Consider the following 24,712-nt stretch of genomic DNA (forward strand, 5'->3'; position numbering starts at 1 on the left):
TTCAAGACTCTTTTAGTTTATAAAGATCCTCAAATTAAGTATCAGTCTCACTGTTCTCCAGCTTCTGTGTCAGGGCAGAGAGCAGATCTCCACCTGTTTAATATTTCCCCCATCACATTCAGTGTTGACTGCACACCTTGTCTTATCTTTCCTTCTAAACCCAGACTAAAGCACATCTTTTCCTACTTTTTCTCTGTACATTAACAGTTTGGAGACAGCAGATTAACTGATGATGCATCACCAACACTGACAAAGTGCCCACATGCCTTTGACTAAGAAATCTGTCAACCTAATGTTCATCTCCTCGTAGCTCTGTGTGACTCGACAGTTTGCCAAAGCAACAAAACTCTAATAAACTGCACTCGGAATAGCAAGAGCAAATGCTTTTCTATAAAAAGACTAAAAGGAACTGTAATCAAGTCTCATACACTCCTTGCATCTTCAAAGAGCTAATTAAAACTGGAATTAAAACACAAATAGTTTAAAATATTTTCTATTACATTCTTACAAAATGCTAAACAAAAGTAGTGCATCAAAAGAAGGAAGTGATTAAGAACCTATTCTTAAAATAATTATTATTTTTAGTTCCCAAGGGAGCAAAACACAAGTCCAGCTTGAGGTCATAAGTGAAACGACTTCAGCCTCAGTGGAGAGGAATCAGCATGAAGCTGACAACAATGTTTAGACACTATTTCAAATTCCAAAGTCAATGGAAAGTCAATTACTTTGTACAACACTGTGACTGAGAGCAGCCCCTTAACTGAAACCAGCCTTCAGCAAAATAACAAGGAAAAACCCAAACAACTGGAGAGCCCCTCTGGCTGCTGCTCCTGCCAGCTCGGTAAGAACACACCAACTCCTGCAAGAAATGCAGAGCAACCTGCCCAACACCAGCATGGTCACCGTGTACCTGGGAGTGTCAATCAGCACACACGTGGCCCTGCCTCTCTCTACTGCTGCAGCTCTGCAGAGGTGCTGCTTCCAAGGAGGGCAGCAGGAGAACACCCCAAGGGAGAACTGGACCCACCAGTGCCCGGCACAAGCCAGGACAGCTGCATGGCTGTGGCATGTGGCCAGTGGCATGGCCTGGAGATGCTGGTGCTGCACAGAGGGTGCCCAGGCAGAGGAGCACCCAGGGAACCAGGCTCTGGTTGCTGCTGCCAGAGGCACAGCTGATGCAAACAATGCTGGGGGAATAGGTGACTTTCCTCACTGTCACACACACATCACATCAAAGCAGCTGAAAACCATCTGGTGGATAATGTGCAGTGCATTCCAGCAGCTCAGCTCAGTCTCCCATGAAGAAACCTCCTCCTCTCCTCCTCCTCCTGCTGAGACCAAATGTCCTTAAGTGATTTGATCCCAGCGAACCAGCTAAAAAGGCTTCAGCTGAAGAGTCAACAGAGCTGGAATTCCCCCTGGACACAGTGGCCCCAACGCGCTTCAGACGAGTCACAGGGCTGCCAGCAGAGAAGCTGCAGACACCCGAGGCTGCCACTTCCATGTGCTGCAGCTTTGACCCGTGAGTCCTGGATACATCAGGAGAGCTGGAGTCCTTTCCCAAGTTTTGTTACATACATTTTCCCAGCTCAGGAACTACCTGAGCCAAGGATACAAGCAGGCAGACAGATAATGCAGCTGTCACAGTAACACAACCCTCTCCATTTTTAAAACTCCAGGTTAAACAGCTGTGTTTTAAAAACAATTACAAACCTTCGAATATCACAGCATTTGCAGCAAAGTACAATAAACAGATGTCCATTGTGAGACTGTGACCTGATTCCCTTCAACGTGTTTTATTTTTTCCTTCAATCAACTGAAATGTAATTAGGAGAAGGTTTGTATTTTAATGGTACAAAACAGATTTTACCCTGGCAATATCCATCTACATGCAAAATTTTGCCTCTGAGAACCTCATCATTTTGTTCTATATTAATAAACCCAGCTAATGAATGACCTTGTAGGATATTTTAGCTGTGTTTTTGACTCAGCAGGGACAAGGCAGACAGGTGACCTTCTTTCTTAACAGGTACAGGGCACACGAGATGCCACTCACAGCTGTTAAAGTGACTTCAGATTTAAATCAGTAGCTCTTATAGCACTGAAAAAACATTCAATTAATAACCCCAATGAAAAACTCTTCTGACTTCTGCAGAAGCATGATCAAGTTCTGATATGAGATGACTCACAGCAGAAGAATCCCCTGTTCTCCTCCCTTAATCAGACGGACTTCAGTCAGTATAAAACCATATGACACGAGCACCCTCCAGATTTGGGCAGAAAGGGACATTTATTTGTGTGCAAATCCAGGAGAATTTTGGGTTTTTTTCATTCCTAATCAGCCTTAAGAAACACCAGCGTTTAAAGAAACCGATTTCGACAAAGAACACTGAAGGGGTAGACAAGGAGATGCTAAAATATCAAAATAAATTCTACCCAAACCAAGCCAACCTCAAAAGGCTGGTCTGGTCAGCTTATATACTCTCCACTTAACAGGTGGTTTGAATACATATTGATTAAATGGAAACTATAGGTATAGTATGGTAGAACTTAGGGGTTTTATACAGCTCAAATGCTTCATTGAGCTGTTTCTGGTTCCACTTGCAGTTCTCCATTTTTTATCTCCCTCAGAAACACTCACAACAGCACCACAGCCTCTACGTTTAAATCCCCTTCTAACAGAAGGCAACAGGGAAGACTCTGCTGTAAACACCAGCCTGAAAAATCCCCTTTTCCCATTCAGAAAAATTTAAGTTCATTCTCCACACCATGACATGTAAATGTTGCTGAGCAGGACTTTCAGCTGGCAAGTGACCTTGGGATTGGAGTGAACTAAATGCTGCACAAAGTAAGAGCTCTTTAAAATACCCCGGGAGGGATGAAATGTAGGATCTTGTGCTTAAAAATAAGGAAACACTGAATTACACGTCTGTGGCTACAAAGTGTGAGTGACAGCACTGGAAGCGGGACGTGGATTTTTTTGATGTACCACTGTACTCTGCACATAAAATCCTCATTTCCAGCCTCTCATCTTCACGTGTCGTGACTGCAGGAACAAGGAAAACCTACAGTTGGCTCTCCAGCTCAGGAGGTGGTATTTCTTCTTTTGCACTCAGAGAGCACCTGGCCAAGATCTGTACATGGAATTTAAACACAAACCTCCCAGCGCTGTTGTTTAGATTCCACAGGCCTGTCCCTGCTGCCCAAATATGTATTCCCAGCAAGCACAGCACATACCCTGAAAAGCAGCTACTGCAGACCCGCAGGAATCACTTCTCCTACAGACCACTGGGGTCTGGTGTACTATGGTTATAAACAAATTGTTTTCAAAGCTGAATTTTGTAAATTCACTTTACGGAAACAAGCTACAGAAATGTGTTGTATTTTCCTGTTTAGGTAACAGATTCCCACTGCCCTTATGCTAAAACACCTCTTTTTTGCCTTGTTAACCCCTGGTCAAAACCCACTGCCCTCTGTGCCTCCCCCCAGTTCCTTCCTGTACATGGTCATGCAATTTTTTAATTAGTGTAAGAATTTTCCTTTTATTACAGGTAATGGCAATGAGGCTCTTAATTTAAGCAATAGAAAATCTGATTTGATAGTACAGTAGCTAAATAGATTAGCTTTTTCAGCAACACAGAAAAGGAACTTCTTGGCTTCTCCCCAGCATTTTTTTTTTTCGAAGGCGTGGTTTTAGTTTGTTTTTTAATCTCTGATCTGTTTTGTTAGGGAGTTGGGCCTGTCAGCTCAGCTCTCCAAGAGCCAAAACTAACAGTATTTCCCCAAACAAAGGTTCATTCAGAGAATCAGATTATATGCATTGTGTGCTGGAGCAAAGAGGCAGGGGAGAGAAACCAAAACGTTTCTACACAGAGTGGATGTGTAGGACTGGCGAGGAGGCCACACTGGAGCATCTTCCTATTTGTACCTACCCAGTTAATCCCAGCTGCAGCCCAAGGATACTAATCCCAGACAGTGTTCATTTTAAAAGCAAGATTTAGGGCAGGTCATTTGCTTGGTTACCTGGTTCATCCTCCTTACCTGAAATCCTCCCTCCAGGGATGTGCAAGGGGAAGGATGTCCTATTGCCCACGCTCCACAAAGGAGAGGAGGGAGCTCTGTGCTGAAGTTACAGCAAACATTTTAAAACAACCAAACCATCCCCACCGTTTGATTAATCTCCTTTTGAAAATAACACTTCAATCTTGAAGACAGAGACACTGGAAGAGACAAGCATTCTTCCTCTATCATGAGCGTTACATATGAAAAAGTGCTAGAAAAACAAAAACAGAAATCAAAGTCAGCCACCGGCAAATGGGAATTGCAACACCTGCCAAGGAACATGTTATCTCAACTGCTTTCACGTAGGCAGGCTCAGGTATGCACCTCCTGAGATGGAACAGCAAAGAGAAAGGTCACTTGTATACCACAAGCAAATATTCCTGCCCCAAATGCACCATAAACCTTCATTTATTTATATTATTACTCCAAGTAGTTTTGAATTTAAATTTGGAACTTTAAATTAATTTGCATAAATGAAGGTTCACAGTGCCTGGGCTCTTGCTCTGATAACCTTGTCTGTGCTGGACTCACAAATGGCCAAAGAGATGTTGTGGCACACAAGTGCTCCATGGCAGCAGACCTGTGCTCTGCCAAGGAAACATCCTGCAGCCTCCTCAGGCTGAAGCAAGAGGCGAAAAACTCCTGTTTTGAGAGTGTTATTACATCTCCCCTGACAGCTTTTCATACCACCACCACTGAGTCAATCAAGGAAAGGAGTCTCGTGCTCCTGTTCAAGCCAAACACAACAGGGCCAAGGCCTGCTGTGTGCACAGGGAGCTGGGAAGGACCTCTGAGAAATGCCTGCACCAGATGCAGGTTTTGTACAAATTATGAAAGGGTGAAAAGAGCACAGGGCAAAAGGGAACATAAAGAACAGTACAAATATCAAGGAGATTTGGAGGATATAGTGTTCTTTAGCCAGTGGCTATTTAAAGACTCAGAATATTTAGATAGTTTCTCATTTCCAGTCAGAAATCAAAGGATATTTCTAGACATGTTCCTGCTTTTCAGACATTTGTCCAGCATTGACTCACTTTGCTACAGAACTGAAACAGCAAGAGAATAGGAAAAGTTTCATAAGAAATGCCACTCATATGTCAGTCAAAAGGCTGAGAAATGGGCCTCACCATCACCTCTGTCACTGCTGGCCCTCCCCAAAATCTCCCCCTGATCCCTGCTGGGCTTAAGTTTTGTAGAGGGACCAAGTCATACACTTTGTAACTTGATAAATATTATCACTTTAGAAAATGTCACACCCCTCAACTGTCAAAAATCAGGACCTTCAACAAAGAACTGCCAGAAACATCATTATGAAAACAGATCCTGACACACAGGACTAAAACAGTGTCATTTTTAGAGCAGTTTCAATATAAAGGGAAGTGATTCCTACTCACTTATTTCACAGTGTCTTGAAATTTTCCACTTCTTCCTAAAACTTGCTTTCTGCTACTGGCTTTTCATCAACCTTCTCAGAATCACAATATTCACTACATCATACAGATGATCAGGAACTCCACCTTCCTTCTCATTTGAAAGAATGGCTGTTGTACAGGGAGCTACATGTCAGAATCTTTTTGAACATTAAGATCTCAGCCTAGATTAATGAACTGATCAAGATGTGATGATCTGGGACTTACATTATGGTTCAAAGATTTTTCGCACACAGAGCTTCTGAAAACCCAAACGAACCCTATCAGCGTGACAGATCAGCACAGCTCTCTGAGCAGCACACACAGCACCGGAGCCCAGAGCTGTTTACCGGGAGGGAGAAACTCGAAACCAGCTCTTTCCACAGAGGATAGTGTAACATTCTCTAAACGACATTACAAGCCTATAAATATACTGCAAGACTTCAGGGATCTTATTCTGAAAGCGCCTTAAGGGTTTGCAAAAGCAGAGATGCTCCCCCAGCTCTCCCCTTGTGACACAAAGCTTTCATACCAGCTGTCTGCAGCCAGCTCCCTGCAGCTTGAAAAACACCAGGCTTGTTCCCAAATCCAGTTATTACAGACTCGAGACTTCAACAACACATACGGTTTATTCAAAGTTTACATAAAAGCTGAACCAGAAACTACACAAGAGACAGAAGCAGGCTAAAGGAACCGATGTGTTACTACTGCAGCTACTGAAAGATCAATCAATCTCATAGAAAGGTAATGCAGGGAGAAAACTCCTTCCAGAGTTAACATGTAACAGGCTGGAATGTGGAAAAGGAGTTCAGGAAAAAATAAAAGCACTTCTAAAAGGTCATGCACGCCTCCCAGGAAAAGTCTCTACTTAGAGCTTTGTTGGATCTATGTGCAAAGAAATGCTTTGGCAATGCCTTCACCAAAACCAGCCCTTCAATTCCAGCTGTGAAGGGGCAGTTCCTGCCATGGGAGCAGCCACATCTGAACTGCAGCAGTGAAAGTCCCTGGGATTCGCTATTCCAAGAACGCAGCCTCCCAGAAAGGGGGAACATTCAGAGAACAAGCAGTGGAAAACAAAACTTTCACCTCTGGGTCACCAGCTCAAATGGGAGCTGTAAGATTTGCAGCAGTGCAGGAAAGGCTGTGAGTGACCCTCCTGGTTAACTGGGACACAGGGCTGGCAGGGGAGCACTAATGCTCATGGCACTCAGTGCTCAGCACACTTCTCCCAGATGGCTCTTGTTCCCCATTTAGGACTGGACAGGCCAAGGGCGATGCCTGGTTCCCACACAGATGGAAAGAAGACCAGCCCTGTCCTTAGGGAAGTGTCTCCAGCCCTGCTGAACTGTTGAATCTGTTACTTTATAATGATGGTGGTTATGGGCACCATGCACAGGGCTCTGACAAATGTTTCGTGGCAATTAACTTTATAAAGCAATACTTAACCTCACTATATGTGGGGAGTGTCAGAGAAAGACCTTGATTTTATTGCATTATACCCTTATAAAGTCATTCCTTTGCTCACAGTGACTCCCAGGATTAAATATTTAGCAGCAAAAAATCGTTTAGAAATTCTCAAGCCATCCACCTGTGCAGCAGTTAAAAGACACAGCCGGACTGATGCAGCCCCATTCCTTACCAAGGACACACTTCCAAATGGACCAAGATGGTTTGTGTCCCAAAGCAAGCGGTGACTTCACCAGTAAAACATGTAACAATATCAGCACTTTCCTGAATCTTACTACAAACAAGTCACTCAATGACCCTCACACAAGTCTCTTCAAACCACGTTTTTCCCATGTGCCAAAATTACAAGAAAGCAGCCTCAATCTTCACTCTGTAGAGTCCTTCAGAAAGCTCACAATGAAGGTAAATAACACTTCTTACATGTTTATTGCTATAGAAAGAAGCAACCCTTCTAAACTTCCTAAGATCTGTCTCCCCATTTCCCAAGGCCTGCTCGATCCACCCAGCCCATAATCACCACATGCCAAGCTCAGACACCAGACCTACTAATGTGCTAATAAAAACTGCTAATAAAAGTTTTAGGCTTCTTAAGCTCTGCTAAGATTTTTACTGGAGATTTGAGGGTTCTACTTGTACGACTGGATACTGAAAACAGATGGGATCCATGCTGGGTTCCTAAACAACAGCCTTCACACACCAAAAGTTTATTAGAAACAGTAATGAATTGGTTTTTATTGCACAATTCTGTGCATCCACTTGCAGTCTCCAAGCTGAGCCATGTTCTTCAATAACATTTGCTGATTTGATGAAGCAAATGAGTGAAATCTAATGAGGTTGCCCAAGAAGGGTTAACTGTGTCACACAGCAAGAGACAGACCAGAACTCAGGAATGCCTCTGGTTCCCATGCAGTTTGATTAGAGATTACCCCTCCTCACAGGAGGAATGACTCGGATCACAGTGTCATTCCAGTCACAAACATATTGGCTCTCTGCTTTCACAACACTATGGAATATCCAGGATATTCAGGCAGATGGTGAGGGAGGGCAGCAGCACCAAACAGGGCTGATATAACAGAGCAGCAACACACACTGACTTGACAGCTTCCAGAGACCAAATGCTGCCCGGAATTTTTTCACAGCTGATACCAAAACACTGCCCAGTTCACTCCAGCACTTGGCACCAGACCTGTCCTGCTTCGGCAAGAGCTGTAAGAACACCCCTCCAGGTTGGCCACAGGTCCAGCTTTCCCAGACACGAGCAGGTGCTTGGGGAGGAGTCAGAACAGGACGAGCACATTCCTGTGACTCTGCTGCCAGCTCCCAGCAACCAGCCCCCCTCAACTGTAAAGGAAATTTATATTAACAAGTACATTAACTCTCTCCCTAACAGTGATTGGAATAGCTACATAGTTGCCTTTTTTGCTGTGTTTATAGACACTTTTTTCCCCCTATATCTGTGTGAGTTCAATACGTCTACTGATTTAGTAGGTGTGTGCTTTGGAAAGGGAGGGAGAATGACATTTTTAGTAGGGAACAGCCACTGTGGTGACCACTGCGATGTCTCAGATGCCCCAGCTTTTGGAGAGATTGGTTTGGATTCTCAGCTATTTCACAATCTCTGCCTTCTATATTTTCAACAGGTTTTAGGTGTCAAGCGTGGTTGCTGATCACCTGAAGAGAATGCAGATTCCTCCTTGAGGATATCTGTACTCCTGATCAAGTCAGTTCTCCCATCCCAACATTAAGTTAATTTGAAATAACCTGACAACATGCAAAGAACTACTCTGGCTCTGCAGCAGATCTCAACATTTCACAACCATATCCAAATCCTTTGACTTAGTCCTTCCTTTCTAAAAGTTTCATATCCTCAAACCCAGAAAAGTCATTTTTGTATGTGTTTCCAGGTCACAAACCTGTTCCCCCCTCTACAACCCCTCCACTCAATTTTCTTTCCCAAAGGCTGTGTTACAAAGAGCAAAAGCAAGTAGTTCATTCCCTTTCACTGTTTCTTGCATTCCCACATCTGGCACACCACCACCACGTTTTGTATCCAAGTTCACTCAACCTCCATCCCCAGGGACAGATGTTTACCAAGCAAACAGAGAGCCGGAGTGAGCTGTGCAGATACCACTCTGCAGCACTTCATAGAGTGAAACAGTTTCACCTTCTTTGGACACGGTACAGAACAAGCTAACGGGAGCAGCATGACATGTAACCAGCCCTTTATGTGCTGCTAACAGACAAGCAAATTTGAGAGCCCATTCCTGAATCCACAACACAGCTTAGCAGGACCAGGACTTCATTGGTTGAATACCAGGAGTTCTCCTGATGCACAGCTGTCACTGTAATTATTATTAACAGAGCTTGACTTGCCATGGGGAAGCTTACCCAGACTACAGCTCCCATATAAACATGCAGAAATTCATCAGGATGAGCAGAGACCAACCATCCTAGAACATACCAAATAATAACATTCTTTGCTCTGGGAAATGTGGCAGCAGATAATAGCCATATGCAGTGATTGGCAGATCAGGAATGCAGTAAGACCTTCCCTGGCCTCTTCCTGTTTGGCACTTCTTCTCTAACAGCTGCCAGACCTACAAGCCCAGGTATTTCCTTTTTAACTTTTTTAGTAAGTTCTCCTTTTTTACCTGCATGACTTTTCTTTCTTACCTTGCTCATCACTTCTGCCTCCAACACACTGCAAAGTAAAGGCTTTCAATAACTAACACAGGTTACATCCAGGGTCACCCCAGAGCACCAAAAGCAAAAGTCTGCACGATAAAAAGATAATCAAGAGCAGTCATAGGTTTCAAAGAAGAATCACAAAGACCTGAGAAGCTCTTCCACAATTCCTGCTCCATTTGGTCGCTTCCCTTTGGGAATGGTGTCAACAGTGAGGACGAACAGTGAGCAGATTTTACAGCAGCCTAAAATCTGGATGCAAGATGCAGCAAGCAGAATTTAGCAGAGCAACCTGTGATGGCTCTCACAGCGTATTCACACGAACATAACTAAATGCAGTGGGCCCGAGTTATTTTTAGGACTATTGTGAAACCCCAGTGTCACTTCATTCCAGCTGCTCCAAAGATACAGCAGCACCACCACACAGCCTGGGCTCTGTCTCATCACTCCTGGCTGCATGGAGTGAGTCTCACCCTTGCCCTACATTAGAATTCCGATGCCAAGGCAGTGAAGTCCCTGGCACAGACAGGGCCATGTTTTGGACAAGGAGCTCACGTGGGCTGGGGAAGGGTCTGGGCTGTTGGATAGAGGAGTCCCTGTCCCTGCAGCCTGGCCAGAGGTCTCCTGGCCATGCTGGCCAAGGTCACTTCAGCTGTTGTTGAACTGCTGCAGGCAGAGCACCCGTTACTATGGGACCTTGAGGGAAAGGAGAGTAAACAAAGTGGCAGAGGGAAAGGACAGCCAGGATTTCGAGTAAACATCCCATGCTAGAGAGTTCTGAAAACAACAAACTTGATAGATCCCAGAAGCAAAGCCTTCTTGGTGCCTCTGCAGTGTTTGCTCGGATCTCCTTACGCAGACAACAACCCCGATCCCTGAGGAGTAACAGGCCCCACTGTTGGAAGGATCAGTGAAAAGAAAAGGCCTCATCCTGCTTCCATGTGCTTCTGCAGTTCTGTTCTGGGCAGCGGTACAAGATGCACACAGACTTTTCAGGACAAAACAGTTCTACACTCTCCTTCCTTTGCTCCTCCAGCCTGGCAGGACACAGCCAAGAGACGGCCCTGCATTCAGCACAGCCATTCCAACGGCAGCACACGCTCTGGGGTTCACACAAGCTCCCAACACAGCCACCTCTGGAGCATCCACATACACAGCACTCTCTCAGAATACCAGGGCAGATACAGCACAGGAGGCAAGCCAGGCTGAGGACCACAGACACACCACACAGAGGGGTCAGAGCAGGGCACACTTGCAGGCTGCCACCTTCCCCCCAGATTTGCAAGACCCAAGAATAAACAATGCAGCTGCTGTCTCACCCCCAAACCCAGTAACAGCAATCCTCTTTCTCAAGAAGGGTAAACCTATTGCACAAGTGCAAGGCTATCTGGATCTTCTCCTTACCCCTCAGTCACCCTTAAGGCTCAACTCTCCAATTCTTGTTCTTATTCACAAGCCAACCCTAGTACAAGTAAACCCCAGCCAACAGCAGCAAAGACGAGACCACCTTTCCATCTCCCAGCTGAGATGGAAAAAGCCCTTTCAAGCTCAAGCAGAAACAAAGCTGTAGCAAAATCAGATCCCCGTACCTGGATAAGGACAACTCTTTATGGACTAAAGGGGGATCTCTCAACCTTTCTTCCTTTGCTCCTTTGGCTCAAAGTAGCCTCATCTCTTCAATTTCTGCTCTGAACTGTCCCCCCAGAATTCTCTCCTTTGCTTCCCGAATCACTGGAAGAATGCAGAGGGACATACTGTTAATCTGCAAAAAAACAGAAGCACAAACACCACAGCTATATTCTACCCATTAAGCTATCCTCTGCTTGCTCTGCTGGGGTATAATTGAGCAATAAGGATACCCCTGGAAATCCAGAAACCTCCCATCATAATTTAAAAAAGAGAAATATATCTCTGTATGTAGGAAGGCATTTAAATATACAAAATATTACAGTAAAAAAGGACATTAATATAGCAAAAAGGACTGTATCCAGTGCTTCCTTGCACCACACAATCAGCTAAACTAGAAGTAGAGAGATGAAAAGGCCTCTAACTGTACATTAGTATTGTAGATAATGTGCTGCATGAACACAAAACCAAGGACAAAAAGCTCTCTAACAAGTTATTAAAATCTTTCTGTGCTTTTCAGGAAAAGTGATCAATTCATTAAGCACCATGGTGAGCTACTTACCCAGCTGAACCCTTTCCTCACATCACTGTAGTCACAAACCCTGCCACGGCCAAGGGTTATCTGGGGGTCAGCAGTGGCCTGGCCAAAACACACCGACATATCACTAATTGGAGCAAATCAGATTCTTTCACTAATACCCTGCTACAAGATAATCTTTGCAGTGGCCTGCAAGCTCTTCCCATCTGGTCTGTCACCTTTTGTCTTACAGTCTCAAAGGTGACAAAGCAGCTCTGAGAACCACCCCTCACACCCTGAGCTTTGTATCTACATGTACCTTGCAAGTGAGTTGGATAATCAGCCAAGGGAAGGAATTTTTTCATTGGGCCTAAATGGCTTCCTATGGTCCTTTCCAACCCCATTTTCTATTATCCATCTGACAACATAGCTCACAACCTAACTAAAAATACTAGTCTTCCACAAGGTAACTGTTGCTGAGCTTGCTCTTAAGTAGCACACAGTTTCCATACCTTAAGGCACAAACTGAAATCTGCTTAACAGCGAGGGAATGGCAATTCCCCTGCAGCCAGTCATTCACACCACACAGAATGGCCAAGGTGTCATCCAGGCTCTCCTTTAACACTTGCTCCTCAGAGGCATTAAGCCTGCAAGGGACCTATAAGAGATTGTCACATGTATGGGAATGGCAGTAAGATAAACATTATCCCTGCGGGAGTTGGAGTGAACATCTGCTCCGTCCAACGCTACATTTAACCCAGAGAGGCAGCGTCCAGAACTGCAGCACATCCAGCCAAGGCAGGAAAGCAGACCAGGAGCCCTTGTCATTCCTGCTGGCAGAGTAAAGGTGGTCCCTTCACAGGCAGGGTCCTCCTGAGGCCTGGAGCAAATCTCTCCTGCAGAAAGGGGTGCCTCTAATGCAATCAACCATTTGACAGCTCAGGGAAGCTGACACCACTTAGACTTCCAAGGCCAACAAAACACCTCTCCCCAGGTGAAAAATCCAAATTCCTCTATGCATAACGCAGCTCCCATTGTTCTAAAAGCAGGAGGGTTTTCTAGAGTCTCCAAAAGGCCACTATCAGTACCAGACTCGTGAATCCAGAGTGATGATCCAGATATTGAAGCTTCTTTGGTGACTGCACTATAAGAGCAATGATGCCTCTCAGAAGCACAGACACCAGTCACAGCAGGGAGCAGGTGTTTTTCACAGACAGTTCCATGAATGCCCAAGGCACTCAGCAGAGCTCTGCCTTCCAGGAGTATTAGGATTACCATTAAAATATCAGCCTGGTTTTATTACCTTGTGATTTGTATCTGTAGGATTCCTCATCACTTACAGAAGCTTTTCTAACAGAGGTGACAATAAGATGCACATCTTCCTTGTCCCCTCCTAAATCTTTCTTCCTTCTTTATCTCCTTCATTATTTAAGTTTGTAGCTGAAGTGTCATCTCTGATACTGCTTCCTTTTAGACTACTATGCGAGCTCACTTCCAAACCTCACGCCTTTGTTTCCCCTTTTCAAAAAGGTCAGCACACACATCTGCAGCTCTGAAGTGCTGAGAATGTTTGGGTCATTTTTAGAAGGGAGAAAGGGAGGGGAAAAGCAGTAGCTGATTTATCTAAGATCAACAGCCAAGAAACCAAGGGCCAGTGAAGAGTTCTGTGTTTGTGTCACAAAGTAAATAAGCTGTGGCAAACGCACACTGGAAGGTTTCCGACGGGCAATTGCTCTTCACTCACAAAGGGATGGCCACATTAATTATATCAGGAATGGCACCAAGTCAGCCTCTTCTATGTTCAAAAACAAACAATCAAAAGTGGCCTTCCAGCTCCCATTTGAGCAAACAAACAAAAAATTATTTGAAAAGACCATGTTTAGAATTTCTATTAGGAGTCGTTTCTGGAAAACCTTGCTTTTCCATTTTTCAAGCCTTCCTGCTTCAGAAACTGTGACAATGGTGTAACCCCAGCCTGCACTAAAAACAATCAGATTCAGGTTTTTCCATCACTGTCTGAAACACAAAGAACCAACTCTATTTTCTTTGGAGGCAACTGAAACAAGTACTTTTCCTAATCATCTTCGTAATTGTTTTATGGGCATGTTAAAGGTTTCCTTCCCAGAGCCAAAGGAAAATTGTATGAAAGCTGTAAAATATTTCTATAGCCATCAAAGAGTTTAGAAACCTTGTCTTCTTCCTCAGAAGCAGCTTAGAAGTTTTGTCTTTCAAGAAACTACTTGTGCCAATGACATTAGGATATCAAAGGATGAGGAAAACCGTAAACGCCATTAATTTCTGCATACAAAGAAAGGAAGCAACAAGCATATAGTCTGTAGTCTACTAATTAAAAATAAAATACCAGATTAAACCCAAACTGGTCCAAGTTCCTAACTGATAAGGTTTTTTTGCTGTTGTTGTTATGTTTTAAAAAAACCCTTTCTCCCTAATAACAAAAGGCAGCAAGGCAGCATGAGAAGAGCCAAACCAGGAACCCCAGCTCTCCTACCCCTGTTTTACTGGGTGATCATCCATGACTTCCATATCTGGGTCCATTCAGCTCATTCCCTCCTTTTATCAGGCACACCCTCCTGAAGTGATTGCTATCTAAGTCTCCCATCACAGATCAAAGCATGGGGAATAAAGGCTGGACTTCGACTCCAAGCGCACCTTTAATCATCTACCCTCACTTTCCATATCTTCTTCCCTTTCATACATATTTCTCCTGCCCTGAAGAGCAGAACAGAGACATCTTTTCTCCCCAACTCATTCACATCTGTCCTCTTTATCAGATCTCCTCAAAGTACAGCTCCAACCTCTTTTCTTCTCCACAGTGTCCCTACCATGCTCAGAGACTTCCCTTTCCTCCCTGCCATTCCATCCAACCCTCCTGCTGAACATTTCCTCACTCACACAAGTTCAGGGAGTTTGTAACCCAGGCTCAAACCCACTCAGTCAGCTGAGACAACCTTTGTTTGACTTGAACTTCATGTATCTTTTTTCCCCCCTTCCTGTTTCCATCCTTCTGATCTCTGTCAACACCATCCACTGTGTGGCTTCACCCTGGCCCTTCTAATTCATTCAATGCATTCCTCAAAGATCCTCTTAATATCACTCCAAATCTCAGTGAGTTTCCACCCTCATTCCTTGTCCTCTCAATTCTTCCTGATTTGCAACAGATCCAAGACCTGTTATTAGGGGGAAAATCCCACCCACACATAACAATTTAGAATTTACTCTCCACTTCAAGCCTGTGACATCCCAGAAATGCCCAACCTTCAGCTCAACACGGCCACAAAGCTCCCTTTATTCCTCCCCACTCCTTCCCAGCTTGCAGCATCACCAGATACCCCTTTGTTTGATTAAGACTAATCATAGCTTAAGGACACACAGTCAGATAAGCAGCTGCTCAAGTGACTGTATATCAACTCTGCTTTCCAAAAGAATGGAAAGAATGGAAATTTTTTTCCCCCACATGGGAAAGTAACAAACAAGAATGATTCAGTGACCTACTAAAGGGGTGTGTGGAAAAACATGAGTAAAGCTAAGACCTGAATTTCGGGTTTCTTGGCTTTAATTCCTCCTGCCTCTCAGTAGAAAGAAATTAAAACAGGTAAAGGGGAGAGAACTGGAAATCAAGGTGTTAATTTCTGTTGCCATCAAACTCCATTCAAAGCACATCATAAACATGCAGCACAAAATCTTCACTAAAAGCAATGCCAAATTTCAACAGTTCAGCCAAGTTTTTTCAGAGCACACAACAGTTATTGAGAAGTGGCAATCTGAGGACAAAGCAGCTCCCTCTTCCCTGTTTCAGCAATCCATCCAAAATTATGATTATGAAATCTATGTTGTATTTAAGCCAGGAAATAACATCTGTTTATTGAGTGAAAACACCAGATGAGAACTACACCAAAACATGTACATGGTAAATCAAAAGATGATATCAACAATATGTTTTTCTAATGAAAAACGTGACTACTGTGCACATACCTCTATAGTAACATCCTGCACAATCAGGCCCACAGAAACCACTAACAGCTTGGGACCTGCAGAACCACCAAAACAGCCAGGAGCAACACAAAAAATAATTGTCCCTGTATCCAAACCTCTGTCTGCCCAATTTGTCTGTTCTTCTTTTAGTCATGTGTAGCCCTGAAAACACCAAGACCTTCATTTGAACCAAGGCCGTCTCACACACCACTATTAAGTGTTTACTTTGGCAAAGAAATGTATCTTTGAAAGGAGAACAGCTCAGCAATCGTTCTGCAAACTGTCCCCAGGTTCAAGGTTGTCAAGGTGGAATTTAAAAGTGCATCTCACTCAGAGCTTAAAAGCTTGTGACTATATCAAGCATTTGACATAAGCAGGGTAAGAGGCTCAGAACCAACGTCCTGGTTCATATTGCACCCTGAATATAGCATCCTTGCTTTGAAGGGACCTTTATTATGGTTAATAAAGACTTACACCAAAGCAACTCTGTTCAAGTTTGGCTTCATTCACAGGGTGAATACAGGTGTTTTTATCAGAGTAGTTTCTAAAAGCAGTATGTGAAATATGTAACTAAATTCTGGAAGTTTTTAATCTCAAACTTGCCATCAACACTGTTAAGAACTTCCCCAAACAAACACATGATGCATTAACAAAGAATATGTGGCAAAGGTGCTTTGGAAACAAGCTGACCCTTAATGTCAGTCCACTGAGGAAAGGAATATTTTTGGCTTATATGAAGCGAAGGGGTCATATTGCCAAAGAGGAGAGATAAAATCTAGAAATGACCCAGCAAGCTGTTCACAAGGCAGCCTTTGTCCCAGTTCCCAGACCCCACTCTCCTGTTCCATGCAACTTTAACAGGCAGGACCCAGAAGGCTTTAGACAAGTATCTCATGCCAGTGTTAACACTCTTACCTCAAGTACAACACCTGGCACGGTGCTTAAGCTCTTATTAGGAGGCAAGAGAACTCTGAGGCTACTCAAGAATAACTGGGCCCACAAAGTCATCTTCATCTACCCTATCAACCCTACCACTAAGGTAGGCACAAAGTGACATAATAATATGTAACAGAAGTTTAAAAAGAACATCACCCAGTGTGAGCGCGAGTAGTATCGTTAATAATTCCTAAAATAAACCCTGTGCTTTGTTTACATGACCTACATGACCACACACAACTGAGTGGCCCATCCTCCCTACTGCAGAGATTGTCTCCCAGGCAGTGCACAAGAAGGGAATCTTCATACAGAAAATTAATGACTTATGGGGTCCCAGAGCCTCATCAGCCTCTTATTTCTTTACAGGGCACGTATACAACACACTGGGTAAGGGCGACTGAAATCTGCACTGTCACTTATCCACTTTACATCCAGAGAAAATAACAGAAGAATTGTCTTAAATCTACTTTTTCCAAGAGCAATAAGTTGTATTTCCTACTCCCTGCAATGATTACATTAGTCATTCCACCAGGATTTACCTCGCTGTCCTAGAGACAAATTAGCACAAGGTCACTGACTCCTAACACACATTTTTCAGAGCTCCATATGCAGTTCAGAATATGCAGATCTGTGTTTCCAAGTGCCTATTTCAGGTTTTGAACATTAGACAAACTATACATCATTGTTCCCAAAGCAGAGTTTTCCACAGGAAAATCCACTGTCCCATATTCCAGCCTCTTAGGGCAATAAATGGTTTATAGTGACCTTTTGTAAAGCAGAAATTTTCACGTCACATAAGCCTAAGCCTTCAGCCCACATTCCACATGGAGCTGAACAGGATTCTTCCACTGAAGACAACAGGTCTCCAAAACTAAGAGAAAAAATTTCTTCTGCCCCAATCTCAGGAAAAAAGCCCTTCACGATATGCTGTTGCTGGAACATTTCTGAATACAGGTCAGCTTTGGGAGGTTATTTCTGAGTAAGTAACTATCTGGATAATAAAGTTACTATTAAAGGCCTTTACTAAATTAAATATCAAGATGACATATCATTTTACTTAATTCTGCATACTGCAGGTCATACAACCACGAGCACAGTTTCTCATTAGAATGAGTAGTGTCAAAGGTCTTTTTCATTTTGGAAAGCACATTTTTTAAGATCTTTTTGCCTTTACAGTGGCCTGCCTGCCACAGGGCAATCCTAGCCACCTACACACAGCAAGGTCTGCAAGGTCACCTTGTTTTAAAGAGCTGAGATGAAGGGGCTAAGAGGGGAAAACCAATGTCCTTTCTCCTCTGTCAGTGTGGTACAGCTCCCACAATCAATCTCAGGAGAAAAACGGGTGACATTTAGATAAAGCCCAGTCTGCGTGATACCTGTCGTAAACCCCAGTGTTTATAAGCAACTTATTGATTTAGAAAATTGTTTTTAATCTGCTCACTGTACAGGGGACTATGCTAAAGGCACATTTTCCCCTGTGGAATGGCTTATCTGAAATGAGACTTTTCAAGCCGTGCAACTGGATACGTGACTGAAACAGCTGTGCTGAACATGAGAGTCAGGTAGGCTTGTACTGCTCGAAGGCACAAGGGAATCACTTTTCTGCTGTTCAGAAAGGGCTTTTTTTAATCATAGAAAGTCTGACAGTTGACAGCAGAAAGCCAAATTAAAAAGAATAAATAAATTACATTATAACTAAAAGAGCCCAGACCACACCACACATCCGTGATTCAGCATAAATTTGGTCACTTCCAAACACAAACCACCCGAGGTAATGACCAAGGTAATGACCGAGGTAATCTAGAAAAACTTTGCTTTCTAGTCCATCAGCAAAGTTAATGGATACCACACGTTTTACTGCTTCTCTTTAAAACTTTAAACACTGAAATACTAGAAAGGGGTGTCATGTGTAAGTAAATATTACAGAGAGAGCTCCGTTACAGCAGCTTCCCTGGGATCGTATTTAACACAGCTCTGGAAACACGGGGAGTCAGCTCATGCCCCCACAAAACAAAAAAAAACAATTCTGCACCTTTCTGTGCTACAGTTTTGGTTTCCACACCCCCAGTTCTTGTCTAAGAGTTAATTTCTATCCAGCATGGAAAATGTTAACATGGAATCCGAGTGTTTTGTCAGTGCTGGATCTGACATAATGGGAAAGGTACAGCTGAGGCAACAGCCACGAAATATCCCCATAAACCAACCAGGATCAAACCCAACCCGAAGCACAGCACAAAAGGCAGCTGCTGCTACCTGAGTGTCCCATGCTCCCCGAGGAGAGTATGGACAGATACCTACAACCTACATGCTTAAATGAATCAATTGTTCAACAGAGATGGCTCTTCATTTCACATCCACATTCATCACCCCAAATCAGACTTTCCAAAATTATTTTAATCCTTTTTAGATCCAAGTTCACAGTCGGTTTGTTGAGCAGATTTAAAAATTTATCCCAAAGCCATCAAGTAATCAGGCTGGATCTGGGCAGGACATTTCAGGGCTGCAACTAAGCAAACCCTAAGGTACCCAAGCACAGAAGCATTAACAATGTGCTTTTCTTTGGCAGCCTCAGAGAAGATATTTTCTGCACCTTGTCTCATACTACCACCAGCAAGCAGGATAAAATTATTTCTTCTAAAACAGATTTGGTGCTCAATTTGAGCATCTGCATCCAAGTTCAGCACTGTCAATTAGTGTAACAGAATTACTCCTTTGCATCAGATGTGATCCTCAGTTTCAAAACCCAAGGACACACAAGTAGAAGCACAAAACAAAACAAAGCTGATAGAGGCCAATGAGCAGCTGCACATGAGCAGTCTTTTTATGGCCCTTGTAATACTTGTGGTTCCTCTGCATGTTCCTCCCAGTTTGTACAATAGAGGCAGACTGGTTAATTTTCCATTAAGGTTTACATTTTTATTCCTTTTGGAAGTGCAAAGTATTTATGCCCACTGTTGTACACACCTTATCCGAGGTTTGCTCTCCTGCCAATAACTAATACTGTGCTCAGCAAATATTAGAAAAATTTGAAGATTACTTACATTACACCTTCTCAGTGCTGTATAGAACGGATAGATTTATTGTTTCCCCTTCATTGAGCAATACTTAAAAAGAGGAATTTGGAGCGGGCAAAAGTTAATTTTTTTTAAGTAAGCTAACATGGTTCCTATAAATGGAAATAAATATTTCTGTTAATATGCTCAGAGGCATTTTCCATCATCCCTTTTAATCAACTTCCAAAATACGCTCAGCAGAGAACATCAGATTGGATCCAATTTCTGCTATATCACACGGAACAAAAGGCTTCAGCAGACACACATCTTTCCAAAACACTTCTATTCCACAGCTCTGCCTCCATTTTGGATGACAGACAAAGGGGATAAATGTGAATATAACGCCTTATAGAAGAGATGAAAAGCACAACTGAAGTCAGAGCAAAAGGTGAAGATAAATCCAGGAAGTGCTGCTGCCAGCTGCAACCACCACAGGAACAAAGGAAACAGCGACAGAGCCCGTTGGCTTGAATTTGTTATAAAAATAAAATTTGGGGAGGGGGAAAAAAGGAAAATTGGCCGGGTTTCACATGGAGCGGGGCACGAGGGTTCACTCTGCCCCTTAAGGGTTTCTCCAGGGACTGTTCAGCACCAGAGGCTCCCACTCGCTCCCAACCCGGCCGTAGGATGCTGAGGGTTCCCAGCGGCACCAGGAGCCGGGACCCCTCACCCCCCATCCCTGATCCCTCATCCCGGGGGGACGCAGTGACAGCCCCCCCGCCCCCCTCTAATCCACGGGCCTCAGGCCTAAGGAAAGAACCCGCGGGGACCCCCAAGTTCACTGAACACAAAAGCGGCCCCGACCCCCCGCGCGTGGCTCGGCTCGGGTCCGCTCGGGGGGTCCCCAACGAGGGGTGACGCCCGGGCCGCGTCCCCGCCCCTCACGGCGGCCTCGGGCCCCCGGCGCGGTGCCCCCGCCCGGCCCCGCCGGGGCTTTCCCGCGGCCGTGCCCCCCTCCGGGCGGTACCTGTAGGCCAGGGACATGCACTCGAACAGCTTCGTGAGGGACGCGTCGATGCTGAGGCGGCCGCCGGCGCCGCCGCCGCCGCGGGCCGCCCCGAACTGGTAGGTCTGGCAGGTCTGCTCGTTGACCGTGTCGAAGTCGTAGCCCTTCTTGGGCGGGTGTTCGCTGTGCGGCGACGAGACCATGAAGTGCCCCGAGTGGATGATCTGCGGGCCCGGGGGCTGCCCCCGGCGCGGCCCGCACCGCCGCCCCCCGCCCGGCGAGGCCCCGCCGTCGTCCGTGTCCGACGAGTCCTCGTCGGGCTCGGTGCGGGGGGACAGCGGCCCCGCCGCCCCGAGGAGCCGCGCCGGCCGCATGAACACGTCGGCGGCCATGGCCCCGCTGCCGCCCGGCCGAGCCCGCCGCCCGCTCTGCGCCGCCACCGCCCCGCTCCGCCCCGGCCCGGCCCCCGCCGCGCTTAAAGGAGACGGAGCGGCCCCGCCGCCGCCCTTCCCCTCAGACCCCGTCGCCCCCGCGGCACCGGCCCCGCCTGAGGCGACCCGGCCCACCCGGGTCAGTTCAGCCACTCGGCTCATCCTCACCCACCCCGGTCATTGTCACCCACCCCGAAGCCCACAAGGGACCCCCCACCCCCCCGAGGTTCCACTGGGATCACCAAAAAAAGCAGAAGGTATTGGTGCTGCTGCGCTGTCCCCGCTGCTGTTGCTGTTTTGAAATGTTTTAAATTTTTTTTGTGCTTAGGATAGCCGCAGTCAGAACGCCTTGCTGGGAGATGGCAGTTAATGCTTGGTTTAATTAAGCCCTAATTAATTCAACCCTGACCCTAACCCCGCTCCTGCTGAGCATAACTGGTATAAATGAGCCAGCAGGGCACTTCATCCAGCAGGTCAAGGGGTTTAAAAAAATCCCCATAAACACAAACACAAGAAGTTTCACCTCAACATGAGGAAGAACTCCTTTCTATAGAGGTGGAACAGCCCTGGAACAGCTGCCCAGGGAGGGTGTGGAGTCTCCCTCTCTGGAGACATTCCAAACCCACCTGGACACGTCCCTGTGTCACTTGCTTCAGGTGACCCTTCCTTGGCAGGGGGGTTAGACTGGATGATCTCCAGAGGTCCCTTCCATCCCTAACAACTCTGTGATTCTGTAAAACATTCCTAAACTTAAGGGACTGTGAGGAACATGGAAATGTAGAGAATAGCCTAGAACTGGCTGAAGAATGTTGACGAAATAGCAATTGTGCTAAAGTACCTAATTTAAACTATCTTTAATACACTAAATTGCTTATTATTTTTCAGAAGCCATCTGCAAGAAGCCAGGGCACCTGGAGAAGAAGCTGGAGACCTGCAGCAAGCACTGCTGGAGTCAGAGAGAGGGCAGGACATGGAGCTTCTTCTGCCAGGCTCATGGCTCACACCCCACGGTACCTGCTCGGTGGCACCTGTGAAGGAACCACAGTTGTTCCAGGGGAAGGAAAGATCAGATTTCATCCTTCTTAAAAGCATACAGGAAACAATGGATCCTGTAGGTCAACATGAAAGCACAGCAGTAGGGCTGGTGAGGGGAGAGAGCAGCATCCTACATACCTACAAACCTCATACCTGTGTACACAAAGTCAAGAGAAGAGGCCTTGAGTGTCCCCTGTAGAGCAAACCTCCATCACCAGGAGAGCTATCCTACATGCCATACTCCAAAGCACTGATACTAAATTGTGAATATTATTTCAGTTCTAGGACCTCATACTTAAAATGAAAAAACAGGCTTGTCTACACAGCCATGCTCAGGAGGGGAAAAACCTCCAAACATTAAATTGCCACGTGCTACGTTCTCTGCTTCGTAAAACCAGAAATAAGATCAAGGGAAACTCAAGAGATTGAGAGCAAGTCTTGGGCATGCAAAGAAGAGCATTCCTGCAGTATCCCAATTACGCCCATGCAATGATCCAGCATTCCCCATTAGCATGAATCAAGGCTGATCACTGTGTTTAGGGGAGGAGTGGTAGGTCAAACACTCCCCCACACATGAAAGCAGCAGGAAGGCATGGCCACATCATGTGAGGGCTCTCTTAGAGATCTTTAAAAACCAAAACCAACTTAGCATCACATACAACTCAAATTCATATTTAGCTTCAAAGCTGGTTCTTGTTACCTTATATTAACATTCGCTTAAAAAAATAGGAAAAAAATGCTATCTCCCAGCAAAGCATTCTGACTGAGAATATTTTAAGTACAAAAAAAAAAAAATCAAACATTTCAAAACAACATTCACAGTTTTACAATACCTATTTTAAGTCTTCCATGTAGTTCAAGAACTAAACCTGAACTAAAAAAATCATGACACTTCAGTAACAACACTGTATAACACTTCCATGACAACAGCCTATACATTTACCTCACTTAATTCTAAGCAAGCCACACAGGCTTCATCCCATAGAAAAAGAGGGATAACTTGTCAAAATAAATTTAGGTAACAATGCAGTTTTCTAGGAAGAGTAGCAGTACCAACCATCACTTAAAGCAAAGGCAGCAACCATAAGGTACAATTAACATTTGATAAAGTTCAAGGTTTTCTCCTCTAGTCAGGTGCAAGGATAGGGGCATCCCTTAAAATAAATCCAGTTATTCTGGAAACAGACCTCTTGGTTTGCCTTAAGATCAGCATTTAGCTGATCAGTACCAGGTCAAGCCTGCCTGTTCTCCACTCCTCCTCCACAGTAAGGAATTCCAGGAAGCACAAAGAAATGCTAAGAGGCCCCAGCAGCATCTTTGGAGTATGTTTTTTCTTACTGTTTCTTTTCATCAATCCCCAGTGAGAGGTGAAACACAGGCCTCTGTCTTATGATGATGTTCCTTGATCAAGGAACATCAATTCCTTGAACAAAGCTTTTAGCACAGGAGGAGGACTTAGCACTGCACTGCAATACACAGTGAGCAGAGACATTCAAGCTGTTCAAAGACATACCCACAGTGCACTCCACACTACTTAGTGGTGAGAGATTATCCTCCTAAATCTACAGACAGGGAGATAAGCATTCCCATACTGATGAGGGAAAGAGCTCAGGGAAGCTTCCTCCCAGCCTCAGACAGGGCTGGCTGCAGGCTCTGGGCAGGCTCTGCGAGTCCAGCCCTGCCACCGCCTCCACTGGCCGTCCTGCTCCCAGGAAAACCACAGGGACAACCTGTGTGTGCCCTGCTCCAGGCTCCTGCTGCTCCTTAGCCCTTCCCTGGCACAAGCCTTACCTGTTCAGAGGCCTTTCCTTCTGGGACCCATCTTGAGTTACATCCTTGCTGCAACCTGTATTCTCTCTCTCCAGTTCCACCCTGTATGTAACTCCTTTATATGTCTGTTAGTTCAATTCACTGATCTGGAGGAGGAAAAAAACCAACTACATTGCAGTTTCCTTCCCAGATTAGTGAACTGTAGGGGTTAATGGGGATGTTATGAGCACCCCAGCAAATGCGAGGCAGGGAACAAACCCAACTGGGAGCAGGCAGGCTGGGCTCACCCCTCTGGGAGCAGTGAGCCAGCAGGGCAGTCCAGCTGCCTGTGGAACCACAGGCCACTTTGGGACAGAGCACATAGAACACTAAAAATAAGCTGGACACTTTATATCCACCTTGAATGTAAAGAATCTTTCCAAAACTCCTCAGGAGTTTTACCCTTGCAAGCATCGGACTCGAGCTTGTTTCCAAACTGAAGCACATTTCCACACTCTGCCCTCCCTCCTCCCTCCAATTTAAGTTACTGCAATGCATAACCTGAGTACCAAATGAGGAATTTGGTACTTAAATTACCTTAAATTACCACATTATTCTGCAGGTTGCTGTAATTACATGGGCCGTATCTATTCTGTTTGTTGTTCTTACAACCGCTGCCTGCCCCACCACACTGTCAAGACACCTTTGGACTGCTCAAAGGTGAATCATTTTACACATTACCAAACAAGACAGCACCACAAATGAACATTTAAAAATGCCATTTATAAAAACAGAAATTTATT

General features: G+C 45.0%; 1 protein-coding gene and 1 long non-coding RNA gene across 2 annotated transcripts in view; one reads left to right on the forward strand and one right to left on the reverse strand.

Moving 5' to 3' along the window:
• The window catches only part of MLXIP (MLX interacting protein), a 47,210-nt gene extending 26,124 nt beyond the window's left edge, over positions 1–21,086 (reverse strand). The window contains exon 1 of the mRNA XM_032705452.1: positions 20,716–21,086. Coding sequence (XP_032561343.1) covers positions 20,716–21,086 — 371 coding nt within the window. The remainder of the gene's footprint in view (positions 1–20,715) is intronic.
• LOC116795640 lies at positions 20,643–22,889 on the forward strand. The gene is made up of 2 exons (XR_004360117.1): positions 20,643–20,813; positions 22,011–22,889. It is a non-coding gene; the product is annotated as an uncharacterized LOC116795640 (long non-coding RNA).
• Positions 22,890–24,712: the final 1,823 nt, after the last annotated feature.

Source organism: Chiroxiphia lanceolata, chromosome 18, assembly GCF_009829145.1.
Source record: "Chiroxiphia lanceolata isolate bChiLan1 chromosome 18, bChiLan1.pri, whole genome shotgun sequence".
Classification (NCBI taxonomy): domain Eukaryota; kingdom Metazoa; phylum Chordata; class Aves; order Passeriformes; family Pipridae; genus Chiroxiphia; species Chiroxiphia lanceolata.